This window comes from Impatiens glandulifera, chromosome 3 (genome assembly GCF_907164915.1).
Source record: "Impatiens glandulifera chromosome 3, dImpGla2.1, whole genome shotgun sequence".
NCBI lineage: Eukaryota > Viridiplantae > Streptophyta > Magnoliopsida > Ericales > Balsaminaceae > Impatiens > Impatiens glandulifera.
Genome location: NC_061864.1, coordinates 62,285,497 through 62,302,652, shown reverse-complemented (window position 1 = coordinate 62,302,652; position 17,156 = coordinate 62,285,497). Strand labels below are relative to the sequence as shown.

The following is a 17,156-nucleotide window of genomic DNA, read 5'->3' as shown; positions in this document are numbered from 1 at the left end:
AATTTTATTATTTGATATATTAAAAGAATATTAGGGATTTAAGGAATACTTAATTAAAATAAATTTAGTAAAATAAAAATATTATTTGTAAGGTCTCTAATATAAAATTTTTATAAATAGACTTATGGAATTGGATATTTTTACTGCATAAAAAGATAAGATAAAATAAAAGATATGTATTTGAGTGTTTCTCCCTTTTGTGATACTCTCCAAAATGCTTATTTATCATTCATCTTCTTTTTCAACATGTGGACCCAATAGAATTGTCAATGCAATAGCCACCTTCCCAATCAAGAACATGACATACCTAGCTACTATGAAGCTTCTTATAACTACTAACTATTCTAGGAAGATGACTAAGAAATATATATACTTCACCATATATATGCTTTAACATTCATTTACATAATAACACAAACTTACCATATGATCCATGGATTGTAATTGGCCTAAGAAGATCGAATCGGAAAATGAATGGAACTACGAGTTACCCGACTTCTTTGATTTCGATGGGTGGTTCGATGAAACTCCTGGGCAACTACAAGTTTATGCAAATCATGAAGAGAGCAATGACAGCCAACATGATCAGTCTTATGAAAGAAGTAAGATAAATTGACATATTGTAAATGTTAAATATTGGTTTAAGGTTAAATAGAAGGGTTTTTTTTTTACTTGACTAGGTTTTGGTGAAGGTAGTAGTCAAGTGAAAAAGGAAGCAACAAGAAGGTTTGCATTTAGAACAAAAACAGAAGTGGAAATACTTGATGATGGCTTTAGATGGAGAAAGTATGGTAAAAAGATGGTTAAAAACAACCCAAATCCAAGGTAAATTTTAACATGTCTATTTTAATCTTACCATGCCAATTGTTTGGTTTGGGTTTATTGAAATAAAGATTATTTATATAATATTTAGTTATGAATCAATTTAAAAATCAAAAAACCAACTCTTGTGATCCTAGTTTTTTTTTTCAAATATTTTACACAAAATTCATATCATATTTTATTTCTTTTCAACCATTAAATATATATAAAATAAAATCCCCATAAAAACAAGACACGCGCAGCAATAATAATAATAATAGATCATATCATTTAATTTCTATAGTTATAACTTATAATGTGAACTATATATTTGTCATCCATATTCTTTATTACTTTATATATTAATATTTATGATATTTTTACAAAATAATAATTATAGACTATTTTTAATTCTCTTCATAATAATATTTATTATGAATATTTAATTTATTAGATAACTTTTAGTTAGATAAAAAATAATATTACTTGTAAATTGTAATGTCAGTTATATAAAATATAAACATTGTCCTATTAACATTCTCCAAATCCAATGACGGATTAATAATAATAATTGGTTAAATAAACAACATCAATCCAGACTAGGGATGACAACAATTTCAATATGTTCATATCTGAATCAATTCAATTCAAACTCAATTTAAAGGAATAAGGGATAGAACGATGATGATATTAAAATTCTCTAAACTCACTCTGAACTAAAACAGAGTAGGGATGAAAGTGGAATTCTCTAAACTCCCCAGTGAACTATAACCGATTAGGAATGGTAACTTCATTCTCCGTTTATATGTCCTATTGTAGTCCCTAAATTCAAGACATCAATTCGCTTTGTCAACATTCATATACATAATCTTCTAATTTGTTTCTCCTTATGAGATTCACTTGAATACGCAGGAACTATTATCGATGTTATGCAGAAGGATGCCCGGTGAAAAAGAGGGTTGAACGAGACAAAGAGGACACAAGATATGTGATAACAACATACGAGGGTGTTCATAATCACCACACACTCCATCTAACTCAACATAACTATGATATTCATGCTTCCTTGTCTTAACTTTACAAGTGTGGAATAAAACTACACCATTTTCACCAATCTAATATTCATAAGGTTTGAGTTAATGATCACAATGAATACCCCCTACCTAACCAACTCTCAAAAGGGTTCTACAGATGTCCCAGTGTTTTCAAGAATGCAGTTTTTAAGTGAAACAAACCTAGCTTCGAATTGGGTTTTTTTCTAAAAGAAACTAAAAATGTTATTCATGAAAGGGCAAGCAATTGTATTAAAAACTACAAAACAACTAGTTCATGTCAATACGAAGAAGATTGTAGAATGAAATAACATCAAAATGAAGCAAACAAAAAGAAACCAAATGGGTTCAAAATTGATCACATAATCCTCACACAGAATGCTAGAACATCTGAAAAGGTTAATCAACCACATATATTCAACACTCTTGAAACATCAACATTGTCATACAATCATATATATCTTTTCATTTCTATATCTTCAAGTAGTTAGATGATACAATTAGTCAAAACCCATGAAGTATACCAGGCAAATCATGTTATAGAACTAACTTACATACTAATTGAAGAATTCACTACCACTACCACTACCGCTGAAAGGAATCTGGCCGGGCAGTCAAGCCTTCTGCTTCTAAGAACCGGCTCAAGTGTTTATCATCCAGATGTTGCTGAAAATCAGTCAAATAAGGTTATAATAAGAAAGAAAGATGAAACAAGCAAAAGAAAATGATAAATGATCAGAAGTTACAGATAAACAATCTCTGTATTTTTGCCACTCTGAAACGCACTCTTCTTTGCTCCAATCACCTTTCACGAACTTTTCTGAATACCATCTGTTCATAACTTCAAAATTATTGGGTTTTCACACAAAAGGAAGCATAAACGATTGTAGAACATTTGGAAAACTGGGTCGAAATGGATACAACGAATAGAGAGGATACCTGTTGAAGCAATTTTGATACGCAGCCCTAAGATCGGCACAAGGTGAAGTCTTTTCTCTCTTGGCCCCCATAAATGGTAGTTCTGATCTGAAACAAGGCGGCCGATTGTTGATTTGGAGATGAAACTTTTCTCCTGTAAATTTCCGGATCCGGTTTCGGATTTCCCCAAATTTATTTTGTCTAAATAATTGTTTTTTATTTTTTGTAATATATTATTATTATTTACTTTTTAGAAAAATAGTATGATTCTAATAAAAGATTTTTTATTTTATTTTTTTGCTATAATATACATAAATTGTTTGTTATATATTTTTTTAAAATATTAAATAAAATTATCATAATTTCTAGTAATATAAATAGTGTATATCGAAAAAATTAACAAAAAAACACGTCATTATTTTAGGGCACGACCGAACTAACCATCGAGTCGATTCGGGGCTAATGTGGTGTAGGATAAGGGTCGGGTTGAGTCGAGTCGGGACTAATGTGGTGTAGGAGAAGGGAAGCTATACATTTTTGTATAACAGCTGCCTTTTATGCTCCAAAATTTCAATACATATATTATTAATTATTTAATAACTTAATTAATTAATATCAAAATCAATTAGTATCATTTTTCTCTCTATTTCCATATACATTCATATTTTTTTTTCACTATTTGTATATACATTAATATTAATAATATTCTCTAGTTTTCAGTACGATTAGAACCCCCTTTTCTTTTATCACACTCTTGACTTTCTCAATCTCTCTATTGCTGTATATATTTTAATTTTATTAAAGTTTATAATTAATATAACTTTTTAATTTTGTCGATCATAATTTTTATTTAATACAAATAATTAGAACAGAAAATAAACTAAAAAAATATATAATCAAATTATAAATAAAATGAATAGATAAACTTAAATTTTGTCAATTTTTTATAAAATAAAGAAAAAAATATTGAACTAAATTGAAAATTTTGAAAAAAAAATAGGGAATTAAATTACATTTTAACCGTAAAAAAATATTAAAAATATTTTGGAGTGAATTTCAGCTCATTCGAACAAATCATTACTATTATCATTGACTTGTAAATAAAATTAAAATTACTAAAACACAAACACATGCAATTTTAAAATTTTAATCAAAATAACTAATTAATAATATAAAGCTTTAACTTATCTTCAAACAAAATTGTTACAATGATTTCATCTAGTTATTTCTTAATCCATCTTTTAGAATAATTGCAAAACATTTGTTTATTTGATCACAATATAAAATAAATTGAATATATACAAAGTTAAAAGGTTTAACTGCAGAAAAGAAGAAGGATTATGATTAATAAAATAACTCTCATAAAACTTAAGTATTTTGATTCAAAAAGGAGATTATGAGTTGAACAAATTATTAATTATCAGTAATAATAAAGGAGAGTGCATAATTGAATTTTGATTCTATTTTCATGTGGCCGAATCATGAGCCAAGAAAATAAAGTAAAATTCTCTATTACCAAATATTTCTTTATTTTCATGCTTTCTCACATAAAAGGGACATTAAAGTAATTACTCTCACATAGGAGGGACATTAAGATAATTATTGGGAGGAAGTATGAGATCAGATAAGTTTGGTAGCAGAGGATCTCAAATATAAGAAAATATCAATTTTTTTATAAATATCATATAATTAAACATTATTTTATCACTTTCATTATCAATTCATTGTTTAAAAGATTAAAATACATTATATTTATTTTTTTCAAAATTTATTTTATCATTATATAATTCAAATTATAAAAAAAAATCTTATTTTATCAAAATCAATCCCAATCAAAATATTTTAAAATTTATTCAAAAAAAATTATTATACCAATAAGTCCAAGAATTTGACATCTTCTTTTATCACTATATAATTTAAGTCTTTTTATAATTAAAAAACTCATTTTTCTCAAAATTAATCCCAATCTAAAATTTATTTAAATAAATCTATACCAATAAGCTTCAAGACTTTGACAATTAGTACTTTATTTTATTAAAAAAATTAAATATTAAATACAAAAGCATTTATGAATAGTTTCACTTAAATAATCTCAAATATTTCATTTTTTATATAACAAAATTTTTAAGGCCCAATCACAATTTGAGGCTCGAACTTTGATTTTTTATCGTATGAAGCTCGAACTTTGAATAGTATTATATGAGATCCTAACTATCATAATTTTAGTCATTTAAGATTTTTTCACAAATTAAAATAATAATTTTATTTTCTTAATTAGTTACTATATTTATACAAATAAAATAACTATTATTTTTTTTTTCAATATATTTTTATGTACTACATACTTCTTAAGACTTTCAAATGGTATTCAACAGGTTTGAACGTGTATATCTTAAAAAATACTCGATTTAAAATACAAATACATATAAATTGGTAAACAATGCACAATGTTATGTCGTTATGAAGTTATTTAAAAAACAAATATAAATTTATCTATATTCAAAATTTCTCAAATCTTTATTGAGATTATATATTTTTGTAGTAATTCAATCCAACTTTAACAAAATAGAATGCGTAAATTTCAAAAATATTATCAAAACAATATTCAAGTTTAAAAAACTTGACCAAAACATCTCTAAATATTATTTCATTTAATAACGTGATAAATTAATTAAAAAAAACAAAGATTATACTTTAAAATAAGACATTTAAAAAAGTTTCAAATGTCTAAAATTTTGATCAATATTTATATGAAACAATTCAAAGTTCGAACTTACTTGCGGTGAAAACAATCCAATTCGATCAATTGAGCCAAATTTTTAATTATACAATCTATACATTTTTTCTAAAATATTCCCAGATCAAACAAATTATTTGGGATATATTTTCTAAATGTGCTTTATAGTAATTCTTGAAGTAGACAAAATTTAAACAATATATATAATTCTTTTTGTGTCTGGATGTTTTTCAATTCTTTTGTTTATTGGATTTGTGTGTGTTTTACTACTTAACTATTTTTGTATTGTGAAAATAGTGATGGTTTAATTTGTAAATTTTTCATAACTGACATTTTCTATTTTTCCTGAAATTTGATTTTTTGTGTGGAAAAACAAGTTTTAGTAACAAATGGAAAATAAAATATGGGTGAAGTTTCAAATTGTTAAATTATTATATTTGTTAGATTATGTAGAGGTTACAACAATTACATTGCAGATTTAGAACATGAAATCAAGTATTTTTGTCTAAATTTTTAGATTGTTTCTTAAAAGTATAATGTTTAATTTGACTTTCTATACTATTAAATAAGTCTTAAAACAGAATTTTAAAAGTTAAATATATTTTTAATATATATATTTTTTAGTTTTTTATATTTTTAATTAACATTTTTATTCAAGTTTTTTTTATTTAATAATCAATTTACCAATAAGATTTTTTTGTTGTACAATAATATTATAAATTAAATAATAAATATTCATGAATTATTTAAAAGATTAAAGTTTCATGAATTTGTTTTTTTTATTTTATTTTATATTATATTAAGTTTTTTTAAATCATAATTTTATTTTTATTTAATAATTATTAAGAAATAATAATATGATAATATATTTTATTAAAAAATTCAAGCAAATATTGTGACATTTTAAACTAATTATTTAATAAATATTTAAAATGCTAAAATAAAAAATCAATATATTTAACACTCTATTTTAATTTTTATATTAATATTTTACAACTATTAACTTATAAATATATATATATATATAAATAAATAAATTATATAATAAATATGTAATATATATATATATATATATATATATATATATTCAAATATCTAAACATAAATTATATATGTATTTAACATTATATTTTGACTTATTTTAAATAATTCATAAATATTTATTATTTAACTTATAATACTATTGTATAACAAAAAATACTTATATTTTCTTTTCAAATATTATTATATTGGATAAAAAAATTTAAAAAAATTTAAAAAAATTTAAAAAAAGTTTATAAACAATATATTTAAATTAAAAAATATATTTAACTAGTTAAATTTTAATGTAATAAGGAATATATTTCAGACTTATGTAGTAGATGAAATAAAACCATACATTATGTATTTTAAAGTTAAAGGTTAATATAAAAATTAAATCAAAATTTAAAAATATCAATTATCTCTTGTTATAACAGTTTAATAATAGCAATTAGAAGTGGGGTTTTATTTGGTTTTATCATATAAATGTGTATAACCAAATGTTTATACAAAAATTGGTATCCAATAATTGAATATTCTTCTCAATAGATGCATGATTGAAATAAAAGTTCATTTGTTTGTAAAATTATTGGTAAAAGAAAATTTCTATATTTGATTTGAATGAAAATTTATTGAAAAAAATAACTCATAAAATTAAATAAAAACAGAAAATTAATTAAATAAAACATATTTTTTTTAATTTTTTTTATTATAAAATGGTTATGGAGTGTAAAGAATCTAATTAAGTTAAGTAAATATAAGAAATAATAATAATATTAACAAAAACTTGAGACGTTGATCCGTGTAGTTTGTGTGAATTAAAAATTTAATAAAGTAGAGAATTTTCAAATTTTAATTTATTTATAAAATGATAAATCATTCTTCCATAACTTTATTATTAAATTACTACTTAGTAAGATAACCATACAGATAAAATAAATTACATTAAATTCCAAAAAATAAATAAATAGGCTAACTGAATAAATCATATATACAATACATTATTAAAAACAATTTATTTATTTACTTTTGGACCAATGGCAATTATGATTATATTATCAAAGTTGGGTGGTAAAATTGTCATTCTTCAGAAATGATCTTAAAACCCTAACTCTTCTCTAATGGGCTTTGGCCGCCTGAAGAACTATATATATACATATATGTTTGTCTACCTTCTCTCTATCTACTTTTTCACATTCTTGATTCGATCATTCTGATAAATTCTTCAATAATCTATAACGAAAATGGCGAGTTCCACTGAACCCCAGCACAGAGAAGAGGAAGAGGAAGCATCGGAGACTGGAGTAGTAGAAGATGAAGATACCGGGGCACAAATTGCTCCTATTATCAAGCTTCAAGAGGTCGCTGTTTCAACCGGTGAAGAAGATGAAGATATTCTTCTCGACCTGTATGTAAATCATTATTTATTGATTTCTTATGTTTTTGAAGATCTTAACCTAATTTTTAGATTTCTTTGTTTTATGTAGAAAAGCAAAACTGTATAGATTTGATAAGGAAAGTAATCAATGGAAAGAAAGAGGTACTGGTACTGTTAAACTTCTTAAGCATAAAGAAAGTGGGAAAGTTAGGCTTGTTATGCGTCAATCTAAGACTCTCAAGATCTGTGCCAATCATTTTGGTAATGTTTCATAATCTGTATAAATATGTTTGTATGTATGGATGAGAGATTGTTAGTGATGAATTGTGTTCTTATATTTATATTGATTGCAGTGAGTTCTTCTATTACACTTCAAGAACACGCTGGAAATGAAAAGTCTTGTGTTTGGCATGCATCTGATTTTGCTGATGGTGAATTGAAGGAAGAACTATTCTGCATTCGTTTTGCTTCAATTGAAAGTGAGTGATTCATTCCTTGTGTTTTCACAATTTGGGTTGTTTTTATATGGGGAATCTCATGTGGGTATTGGAGGTTTGATGACTTGAATAGTTCAATTGAGGTATCTATACAACTTTAATTGGAACATTGATACATTCAGATCGAACAAAACTTGTGATCTCTCTATTTGAACTATGTGTTTTGACACCCCAATTTCATTGCTCTATTAGAGGGTTGAGTCATCTAAACTGTGCTTTATGTACATAGTGTTGGGTATCGTAGGTTTGATGTCTTGAATAGTTGAATTGAAGTATACAACCTTAACTGGAACATTGATGCATTCAGATCAAACAAAACTTGTGATTTTGCTATTTGAACTATGTGTTTGACACCCCAATATCAGTGCTCTATTAGAGACTTGAGTTATTTGAACTGTGCTTTATGTACATAGTGTTGGGTATGGCTCATTCATCGTCAAGCTCATATTTTCATGGTGGAGATTGTTATGTTTGACTTATATACTGTTTCAGTATATATTTTTAGTGGGTTTTGGACAAGTGTATTCTCTAATATGGTTACTTAGAGAGATGTTGATTGACATTGGAAATCTGTAGAACAACTCCCCATATGCATTGTTGGTCAATTCTCGATAAATCTTGTGTTCATTCATTTACCTTCACCATCACTTTAGATTTGTGGTTAATTTCTCAACAATTCAATTTATCCTTAAGGAGATTGCTGGGTATGCCTCACTTATTTCTGTCTGTGTCATACAATGTTTAGGGTTTATACTTTTAGAATGTGTTGTAATGATTACTACTTGGATGTTTAAAGTTGTTGAAAATCTTAGATCATCAACTACTCAAGACTTAACCTTGTGTTTTCATTCCTTTACCCTTATTCCTGTATTGTTTTAGTATGTTTTTGGTTATTTTCTCAACATACTGTATCTTGAATATGGATTCATTTGGTAACACATTATTTTTTCAAATATCTCATGTAGATGTGAATTTAGATGAGACCACATTTGAAAGAAGAACTTGCTAGATTACATATTTAAGAATTCATTGACAATTTTTCATTTGGATCCTGATTCAGATTTAGAACAAAGAGTTTTTCCAAATAGGCCCAATATTATTGCAAAAATATACAGTTGTAGGATATTGTCATGTCCAGTGCAGGTTTCATATTGTTCTTCTAAGAATTGAATAGATTAACTTGCTAACATTTAGCGATCTCAGATATTGATGTTTACTCATTTTTTCGATTACTAATTTCTTTTTTTCCTGTAGACTGTCAAACATTCAAAAGTAAGGTTGAGGAAATAGCTCAAGCTGAGGGAGGGAACACCGAGGAAAGTAGTGAAGAGGCTGCTTCAACCGCTACCCTTTTGGAGAAGTTGACAGTAAAAGAAGAAACCAAGGTTGAAGAAGACAAACCGAAGGAGAAAAAGGAAGAGGAGAAGAAAGAAGAAGCGAAGGAGGAGTCGGCCACTGATGAGAAATAGGGTTTTACGCGAATGGGAATAATATTTTTTTGTTACATATCGTAAATCAGTGATAGACTTGGTCGGTTTGAGTTCTGGTTGTGTCAGCTTGTCTCTGTTCTCGAGTCTTCATTTTATCGCCATTTTTTGTGTGTTTGATTTTCATACTTTTGTGTGATTCAATTGAGTTTGCAGCTTCATAGAGTTGCTCATTTGTAAGTCTGAAGCAGTTGTTGGTTTATTGTGAACTATTTTCTTAAAGATACTCTTTTTTTTGCTTCTTTTGTTTATGGTTGTGGTATATTTATCTATTTGAAGTTATTATATTTGTTATTTTAAGTTTCAAATATTAGTTTTTGCTTTTATATAGAAATGTTCTTCTCCAAATTCTCTAATCTAAAATACTAGATTTTAACTAAAATGAATAAAACTCCTCTCAAATTTAGGATCCTACCCTAAAGTGTAACTCCAAATGAGAATCAAATTCTTTTAAACTCTATTAACCATGGTTTGGAAAGGTTTATTTTATAATCTCAAATTAGTTTTGTTTTATTTTGAAATTGAATACAATTAAGCATAGTTTTGAAATCTGTCATCAACTCGTGAAGAGACTGGGTTACTTTTTTTAGTATGATAAAAGTGGGTTCAGGTAGAAGGTGGGTTACTTTTTTTAGTATGATAAAAGCGGATTCTGGTAGAAGGTGAAACTTGAGGTGAATGAAAAAGTGTTATTTTCCGTGTCTAGAACTAAAAATAAGTAATCTATCCATATGGAACTAGAATTAGGCAAACCAATGAGAACCAAAAAATGGTGAGAGGGAAACTAAGAGTGATAAGTGAGAAATAAAAGAAGTGATTTTTTTTTATAAAAAAAATAGGATAACCCTGTTAGGTTAACCCGGGCTGCCGAATTTCCTGTCCAACCGACAGGTTGGTCGAAATTGCATTTCCGATTTTTTCATCAGCCCAAGCCCGGTTTGACGTCTGGTTCACCGAGTTTGCGGGTTTGTCGAATTTCAAAACTATGCAATTAAGTATTCAAGATATAAACTTTACACTAATTTAGGTTATAGAAGACAATAGGTAACTCAGGTAGGGAAGTAGTGTCCTGTTCAGAAACTCGATTTCTTCCGAAATTTTTTGTCTATAATTTTCACAATTATTCGGACTTAATATTATATCTCATGATAAATTACGTGTTAATTCTATTCAAATTAATTACAATTATGAAGATAATGCACAACATTTATCAACTAAAATGTACAACTAAAATTTTGAATTTCTTTTCCTACCAAGATTATTTTTGGTCAGTTATTCAAGACTCGTTTACATTTTATGCGATAATAGAACTATGTTCAATGAGTTGAATACCTTAATTGTCCCCTCTCAACCAAGTTGGTTCTTTAACTATGGTTGTAACTCACCATATTTTTTTTTAGAATCCTCCCGAGAACGAATCCAATAGGGACGGGGCAGGGCTCTCAGTGAATTAGAGCACGTGAATACGACTATCATAATATCTCAAATTTTTAATTTTATTTATCATGAAACAGAACCACTTATGTTATTATGTTTAATCCCCAAATGAGAAAAATTAATAAAAAAAATACATATATTTGCTTACAAAAATAAAATGAAAATTGAATCAAATATGTCAATTTAAATATATAATAAAAAATTTGGTGACATTTTAAAATTTATTATTATTTGTAGAGAGGGAAAGATGGAGATTAGGAGAGAGGGAAAGTACATATACATGCCGTTGGTTTGTTACACCCAACGATTGTTTTCCAAATTTTCAGTGAAGAGGGAAAGGGAGGGGAGAAACGGAGAGCCCGTTCTTGTCACCGGAACCGTCACCGGAACGGACAGATTCCGGTGGAGGAGAAATCAATTGCAGATTGTTTTCAAATTGGCAAATACGATCACAGGTTCTTGCATTGCATGCTGAATCTGAGATAAGACTAAATGGCTCTTCTCGCACCAGCCGCTAACGAATCCGTCCATTCGGCCGGAATCGGTGGCCTTACAGCTGTGGCTGTTGATAGGGACAGAAACAGCCCCAACGCTGTTCGGTGGGCGATTCGGCACATGTTACCTCTCAATTCCCCTCTCGTTCTCATCAATGTCACCAGCGATAAAACGAAAATTAGTTAGTACATATCTCTTTCTTTTATTCCAATGGTATCGATCTGATTCAATCTCAATTGAATCTGATTTTCATGTTATATCTCTCGAGGCTTCCATTTCCACTCATTTTACATTGTTTTATGAATTGTTTTCGAAGAGGTTAAAGGCGTGGGTGACGATTCTATGGAAGAAAATGAAGGATCGACACAAGCCGATATTTTCAGTTTATACCGAGTATATTGTGCACGACAAGGGGTGAGATATTATTGATTCGTTTCTACACATTGAGAGTTTTTGTTTCATCATATTTGTATCAAATATAAGAAAGCAACCTCATATCTGCTGCTAGAATAGTTATTGAAATCTAGGTTTTAGGGCATGTTTTGACTTACTCCTGGCTTATTGAAAAATGGGGAAGAAAAACAAATCGATGTCATTAATTAATTTTGAAGGAAAATAATTTGTTATTGGATTCTATTTGGCTTTGTTGAGGATGAGATTAGTAAACCTGAACAATTAGGAGAACCTTGATTTGGACAGTTAGTGGGTGATGATGATTTTTTAAGATTGTTAGGGATACTTGTTCTTAATTTTGTTTATGTATATCTTTTGTGGATGTAGTTCTCATAATATCTTCCTATGTGTGGCCGAGTTAATGATTTGATCTTTGAAGGAAAATCATTTACTATTGCTCTTTGGCTTTGTTGAGGATGAGTTTCGAATGAGAACCTTAGTTTGGTTGTAAGCTTGAACAATTTCGAGAACCTTGATTTGAATAGTTAGTTGCTGATGATGATTTTTGAGGATTGTTAGGGCGACTTGTTCTCAATTTTGTTTGTGTATATCCTTTGTGGACGATGTTCTCATTATATCCCATGCGTAGGTTGGGGATGTGGGTGATTTTTTCCTTCTAATTTTTTCTCATCTCTAGTTTTTTTGGTTTCTGTTCTTGTAAGATTATATTTCTTTGTTACAATAGGTATTATGAATTTCATAATAATTCCTTTATTAATACAAGTTTTAATATTAATATACAGGTTGTTGTTAAAGAAGTAGTCATAGAAGATAATGATATTTCTAAAGCAATTCTTCATTATATTAGCAATAACTCAGTTACCAGTCTCATTCTTGGTGCAGCAACCAAAACATCTTTCTCTAGGTCTTCATTTGATCTCGTATCTTTTTTCATCACACATTTACATGAACAGATCTTAAGATTTCCCCTCCTCGGGTTCTTGAATCTTGATGCAGGAAATTAAGAAACCATAATGTCTCAGCCATCATAAACAAGTATGCACCAGATACTTGTTCTGTTTATGTAATTGGAAAAAACAAGCTCCTTTCTGTCAGGCCAGCATTGTTATGTCCAATTAGTAATGCCATACCATCTTCAAAGAAAACTTCACGTCCTGAATTTGAAGGATGCAGCAGGTAATATAGGGAAGTGACTAGACATTATAACTTTCTAACTTCATAAGTTATATATTCTTATACATATTTCCATATCTAACTTGTTAGGATATTAAGTTTGTTTGCATAACATATATATTACCTTATCCTCACAATTTCCACAAACACCATGTCCATGGCATTACTACCCTTGTTTGATCTGTTCTGTTTTTTCAAATAATCTGAGTTAGATGTTGAGTTTGAAATAATTGTAATGACCCAAATACCCTTACTTCATGTAATTGCTGTTTTTATATTTTTGAACTATATTTTAGTTGATGATTTGACGAAATAATTGATTGGCAATGAGATATTTATTCGAAACCACATCAAACACCGGGTAGTAATCATTAGAGACTTCTCCTTATCTACTCTGGTTTAAAAATTACGATTTAACAGATGACATCGATATTAGAAGTTTCTATTGTTTACCATGAGTTTGTGCTTTTTTTTTTGTCAAATAGGATAAGAGAGATAATCAGAGAAGGTGAAAGTGAATGGACTAATTCCCCTACGAAATTGATCTCAAATGTTTCAAAGCATTTTAACTATGTTTGCTCATTCAGTAAGCCGCCAACAATGGAGAGAAATGAATCTCTTGACTCCTCTGCTGAAAATGACAATCTTAAGGCCAAACGCGATGTTCATGTTGAGAAAGATGACATCCCTCCAGAAACTACAGTAAGTGAAACAGTTCTTATTGGGGAGTTAATTTTATGTAATCAAGTTAGTGAAAATTTTAATTTCCGTTGATATCTGATGCTAAAACTTCCATAGACTCAACATAAGAGAGATTTTAGAGTTGAGATGAAAAAGTTGATGGCGGATCTCAAGAAAACCAAAAATAAGATTGACTCAGCTTGCAAAGAAGCAGCCTCAGCCAACAGGGAGGTAAGATATTTTGCATCAATGCATCATTCCAGTCTTTCTTCGATAAATTTAAGTTACGCTGTTTGTAGCCTAAATAATTGAAAAACAAATCTTGAAGTCAATTGTCATAAGTTAATTAAGGAAACATCATGTAACACCACAAAAGAAAAACTCAAAGCTCCTAAAGTCCTAAATCAAAGTAGGTAAAGTCAACTAGAAAGCTCAACTCTCTTAGCGGATGCTTCATTAGCATGATCTGATTTGGTGCCCTTTCGCCAATTGTAGTTTACTCCATTATAAATATTATGCATCTTTTTATCCAACATTGACTTAGCTGCCTTAATTTACTTTTTCGCACACTTCACAATAGTGTCAATCCTTTTCTCTTGGAGCCTCAACATACCTCACATGTGGAATCCATGTCTATGCATTCCTTCACATATTCTGAGCATTAAACAAATTTTGTTGGACAAAAAACTTTCATTCATGTCAATTAATTTAGTTTATTTATCATTTATTCTTCTTAGACACTTAAACTAATTCTACACTTAAAATTCGCATTCCATGACTTATTTTTCAGTTTGATCAAATGCTTCTTCTTTGTCTTAACTTTAGGCAAACGAGCTAGACATGTGGCAGAAAGAAAAAGTCATTCGGTTTGAACAAGCCCGTCTCTCAGAAGAGGCTGCTCTTATTGTTGTACAAGGGGAAAAGGCTAGAGCGAATACTGCTACAAAATTAGCCGAGAAGGCTCAAAAGCTAGCTGATTTCGAGACAAAGAGAAGACAGTACGCGGAATTGAGAGTGATACGAGAGAAAAAAGCGAAAAATAAAGCATTGGACGTTTTGTCAAATAATGATGTTCGTTACAGAATGTACACTCTCGAAGATATTGATCTTGCTACTGGAGGCTTTGTAGACTCCTCTAGAATTGGTGAAGGTGGATATGGACCTGTCTATAGAGGGACAATTGATCACACTGCTGTTGCTATTAAAGTTCTTAGACCCGATGCTAAACAAGGAAGAAAACAGTTCCAACAAGAGGTATGTTTTTGATCTTGTATGAGTATCTTTCTTTTCTTTGCCATTTTTTACTTCTTTTTTTTCAGAAAAAGTATAAAGATTAAGAATGACCAAATTTGATTCGAATGCTTTAATTTTTAGATTATGATCTAAATTATAGAGTATTTTTTTTCTTGTTTTATTTGATATGCAAATTACGTTTTACATCGTGGTCAAAATTATTACTATAATTGTGACTCATGTCTCAATGGTTGAGCACAAAAATTCATTTTTTAAGGTCATTGTCCGGGTCTTTATCCGTCTTAGTAGTTTTTTTTTTCTAATAATGTTAATAATTAATCATTATTAATTTTTGTTTTTTTAAATGGTCAGGGTGTTTACTAACTATACTACCACCTAGTTATGATTCTTCACAATTAATCGTTATCATGCTTGGATGTCACTCCATATTTCTACACTTTTGTAATGATTTGTTCTTAAAATATTTATACATTTTTTGTCAGGTTGAGATCCTTAGCTGCGTGAGACATCCAAACCTAGTCTTACTTCTCGGCGCATGCCCAGAATACGGTTGCTTAGTCTACGAGTTCATGGACTATGGAAGCTTAGAAGACCGCCTACTCCAAAGAGACAACACCCCAACAATTCAATGGAAAACTCGGTTCAAAATAGCATCCGAAATAGCAACTGGCCTTCTATTTCTCCACCAAGCAAAACCAAAACCGCTAGTCCATCGCGACTTAAAACCAGCCAACATTCTCCTAGACCGAAACTTCGTCTCCAAAATAGGCGATGTGGGTCTAGCCCGACTCGTCCCAGCCTCAGTAGCAGACGAGATCACTCAACTACACATGACTAGTGCAGCAGGTACTTTCTGTTATATTGATCCTGAGTATCAACAATCGGGCAAGCTTGGGACTAAGTCAGATATTTATTCACTCGGAGTCGTGTTACTTCAAATTATAACGGCTAGACCTCCAATGGGGCTAACACATCATGTTGAGAAGGCGCTCCAGAATGGGAAGATGCATGAGTTGCTTGATCCTTCGGTTTTGGATTGGCCGATTGAAGAGGCGACAAATTTTGCGAGATTATCGTTGAAATGTAGTGCGTTGAAGAGGAAGGATAGACCGGATTTAGCCAAGGTTATATTGCCCGAGCTCACACGGTTAAGTCAACTAGAAAGATGACGAAGAGCGATTAAACAAAACTATTTGTTATTTTAATAAAACAAGAGTTTCACAATTTTCCTAGTGATGCATAGGCAAACAAAAAAAATTCAGCTGTAAAATTCTTATAGGTAAATTTAACACACTATATATATACATGTTGTTTAATGTGTTTTCTAATTTTATATATGATTTTATCAATTATGATGTTGGGGTTAATAAACAAGTAAATATTTGCATAAGGGTTGATTTATTATTTGGGCCATTTAAAGACTTCTTTTAAAGACATTTAGATGTGTTATATCTTTTTACTAAGTCATTTAATCAACACAAATTATTTTTGTGGACACCATGTGTCACATGGTGACAAAAATGAACTCGACCTGCGAACTCGACACAAAAGGTTGGGGTTTTCAAGTTTGGATAACAAAATAATCTGACCTGAAATCTTAATACGTCTCACCCTAACAAAATCTAACCATAACTAATATGGCATCTCCTTCAATCTCTTATCTTCAATTCTATCAGCATCCATCAATAACAGAATGAGTTCAAACTTATTGGTATTGATCATGGGCAGGATAGTGTGGATGGTGTACCTATGACGAATTTAAATACAAATGAACAAACCTATATTAATTCTAGGCCAAGTATCTGAAAGTGG

At 29.3% G+C, this 17,156-nt stretch overlaps 4 protein-coding genes across 5 annotated transcripts; 3 read left to right on the top strand and 1 right to left on the bottom strand.

Moving 5' to 3' along the window:
- The first annotated feature begins 418 nt into the window (after positions 1-418).
- LOC124931949 (probable WRKY transcription factor 50) lies at positions 419-1,915 on the top strand. Of its 2 annotated transcripts, none has more exons than XM_047472538.1 (3): positions 419-602; positions 693-825; positions 1,714-1,915. In XM_047472538.1, exons 1-3 carry the CDS (start codon positions 434-436, stop codon positions 1,874-1,876), a joined length of 465 nt encoding a protein of 154 aa, XP_047328494.1. In that variant the 5' UTR covers positions 419-433; the 3' UTR covers positions 1,877-1,915. The 2 variants fall into 2 exon arrangements, with proteins under 2 accessions (XP_047328494.1, XP_047328493.1); XM_047472537.1 differs by having other exon boundaries at positions 681-825.
- Positions 1,916-2,238: 323 nt separating this feature from the next.
- On the bottom strand, positions 2,239-2,932 carry LOC124931950 (uncharacterized protein At4g33100). Its single transcript, XM_047472539.1, has 3 exons — positions 2,793-2,932; positions 2,600-2,684; positions 2,239-2,519 (listed from the first exon to the last, which is right to left on the bottom strand). The coding sequence occupies exons 1-3, from the start codon at positions 2,861-2,863 to the stop codon at positions 2,439-2,441; spliced, it is 237 nt and encodes a 78-aa protein (XP_047328495.1). The 5' UTR covers positions 2,864-2,932; the 3' UTR covers positions 2,239-2,438.
- A 4,736-nt stretch (positions 2,933-7,668) lies between these two features.
- Positions 7,669-10,184, top strand: LOC124932880 (ran-binding protein 1 homolog b-like). Its single transcript, XM_047473591.1, has 4 exons — positions 7,669-7,936; positions 8,016-8,167; positions 8,260-8,385; positions 9,658-10,184. The coding sequence occupies exons 1-4, from the start codon at positions 7,773-7,775 to the stop codon at positions 9,870-9,872; spliced, it is 657 nt and encodes a 218-aa protein (XP_047329547.1). The 5' UTR covers positions 7,669-7,772; the 3' UTR covers positions 9,873-10,184.
- A 2,756-nt stretch (positions 10,185-12,940) lies between these two features.
- Positions 12,941-16,573, top strand: LOC124930889 (U-box domain-containing protein 35-like). The gene is made up of 6 exons (XM_047471259.1): positions 12,941-13,140; positions 13,233-13,412; positions 13,895-14,111; positions 14,208-14,321; positions 14,916-15,344; positions 15,827-16,573. Exons 3-6 carry the CDS (start codon positions 14,010-14,012, stop codon positions 16,511-16,513), a joined length of 1,332 nt encoding a protein of 443 aa, XP_047327215.1. The 5' UTR covers positions 12,941-13,140; positions 13,233-13,412; positions 13,895-14,009; the 3' UTR covers positions 16,514-16,573.
- The last annotated feature ends 583 nt before the right edge of the window (positions 16,574-17,156 follow it).

What these genes read in the sequence shown, in the direction of transcription:
- LOC124932880 (XM_047473591.1), top strand. Translation starts at nt 7,773, where the DNA reads ATGGCGAGTTCCACTGAACCCCAGCACAGAGAAGAGGAAGAGGAAGCA. An exon ending in GAAGATATTCTTCTCGACCT is followed by an intron (nt 7,937 to 8,015) that starts GTATGTAAATCA and finishes TGTTTTATGTAG; the next exon opens with AAAAGCAAAACTGTATAGAT. An exon ending in TCGTTTTGCTTCAATTGAAA is followed by an intron (nt 8,386 to 9,657) that starts GTGAGTGATTCA and finishes TTTTTCCTGTAG; the next exon opens with ACTGTCAAACATTCAAAAGT.
- LOC124931949 (XM_047472537.1), top strand. Translation starts at nt 434, where the DNA reads ATGGATTGTAATTGGCCTAAGAAGATCGAATCGGAAAATGAATGGAAC. An exon ending in TGATCAGTCTTATGAAAGAA is followed by an intron (nt 603 to 680) that starts GTAAGATAAATT and finishes TTACTTGACTAG; the next exon opens with GTTTTGGTGAAGGTAGTAGT. An exon ending in AAAAACAACCCAAATCCAAG is followed by an intron (nt 826 to 1,713) that starts GTAAATTTTAAC and finishes TTGAATACGCAG; the next exon opens with GAACTATTATCGATGTTATG.
- LOC124930889 (XM_047471259.1), top strand. Translation starts at nt 14,010, where the DNA reads ATGGAGAGAAATGAATCTCTTGACTCCTCTGCTGAAAATGACAATCTT. An exon ending in ACATCCCTCCAGAAACTACA is followed by an intron (nt 14,112 to 14,207) that starts GTAAGTGAAACA and finishes AAACTTCCATAG; the next exon opens with ACTCAACATAAGAGAGATTT. An exon ending in GAAAACAGTTCCAACAAGAG is followed by an intron (nt 15,345 to 15,826) that starts GTATGTTTTTGA and finishes ATTTTTTGTCAG; the next exon opens with GTTGAGATCCTTAGCTGCGT.
- LOC124931950 (XM_047472539.1), bottom strand. Translation starts at nt 2,863, where the DNA reads ATGGGGGCCAAGAGAGAAAAGACTTCACCTTGTGCCGATCTTAGGGCT. An exon ending in TATCAAAATTGCTTCAACAG is followed by an intron (nt 2,685 to 2,792) that starts GTATCCTCTCTA and finishes AGTTATGAACAG; the next exon opens with ATGGTATTCAGAAAAGTTCG. An exon ending in AATACAGAGATTGTTTATCT is followed by an intron (nt 2,520 to 2,599) that starts GTAACTTCTGAT and finishes ACTGATTTTCAG; the next exon opens with CAACATCTGGATGATAAACA.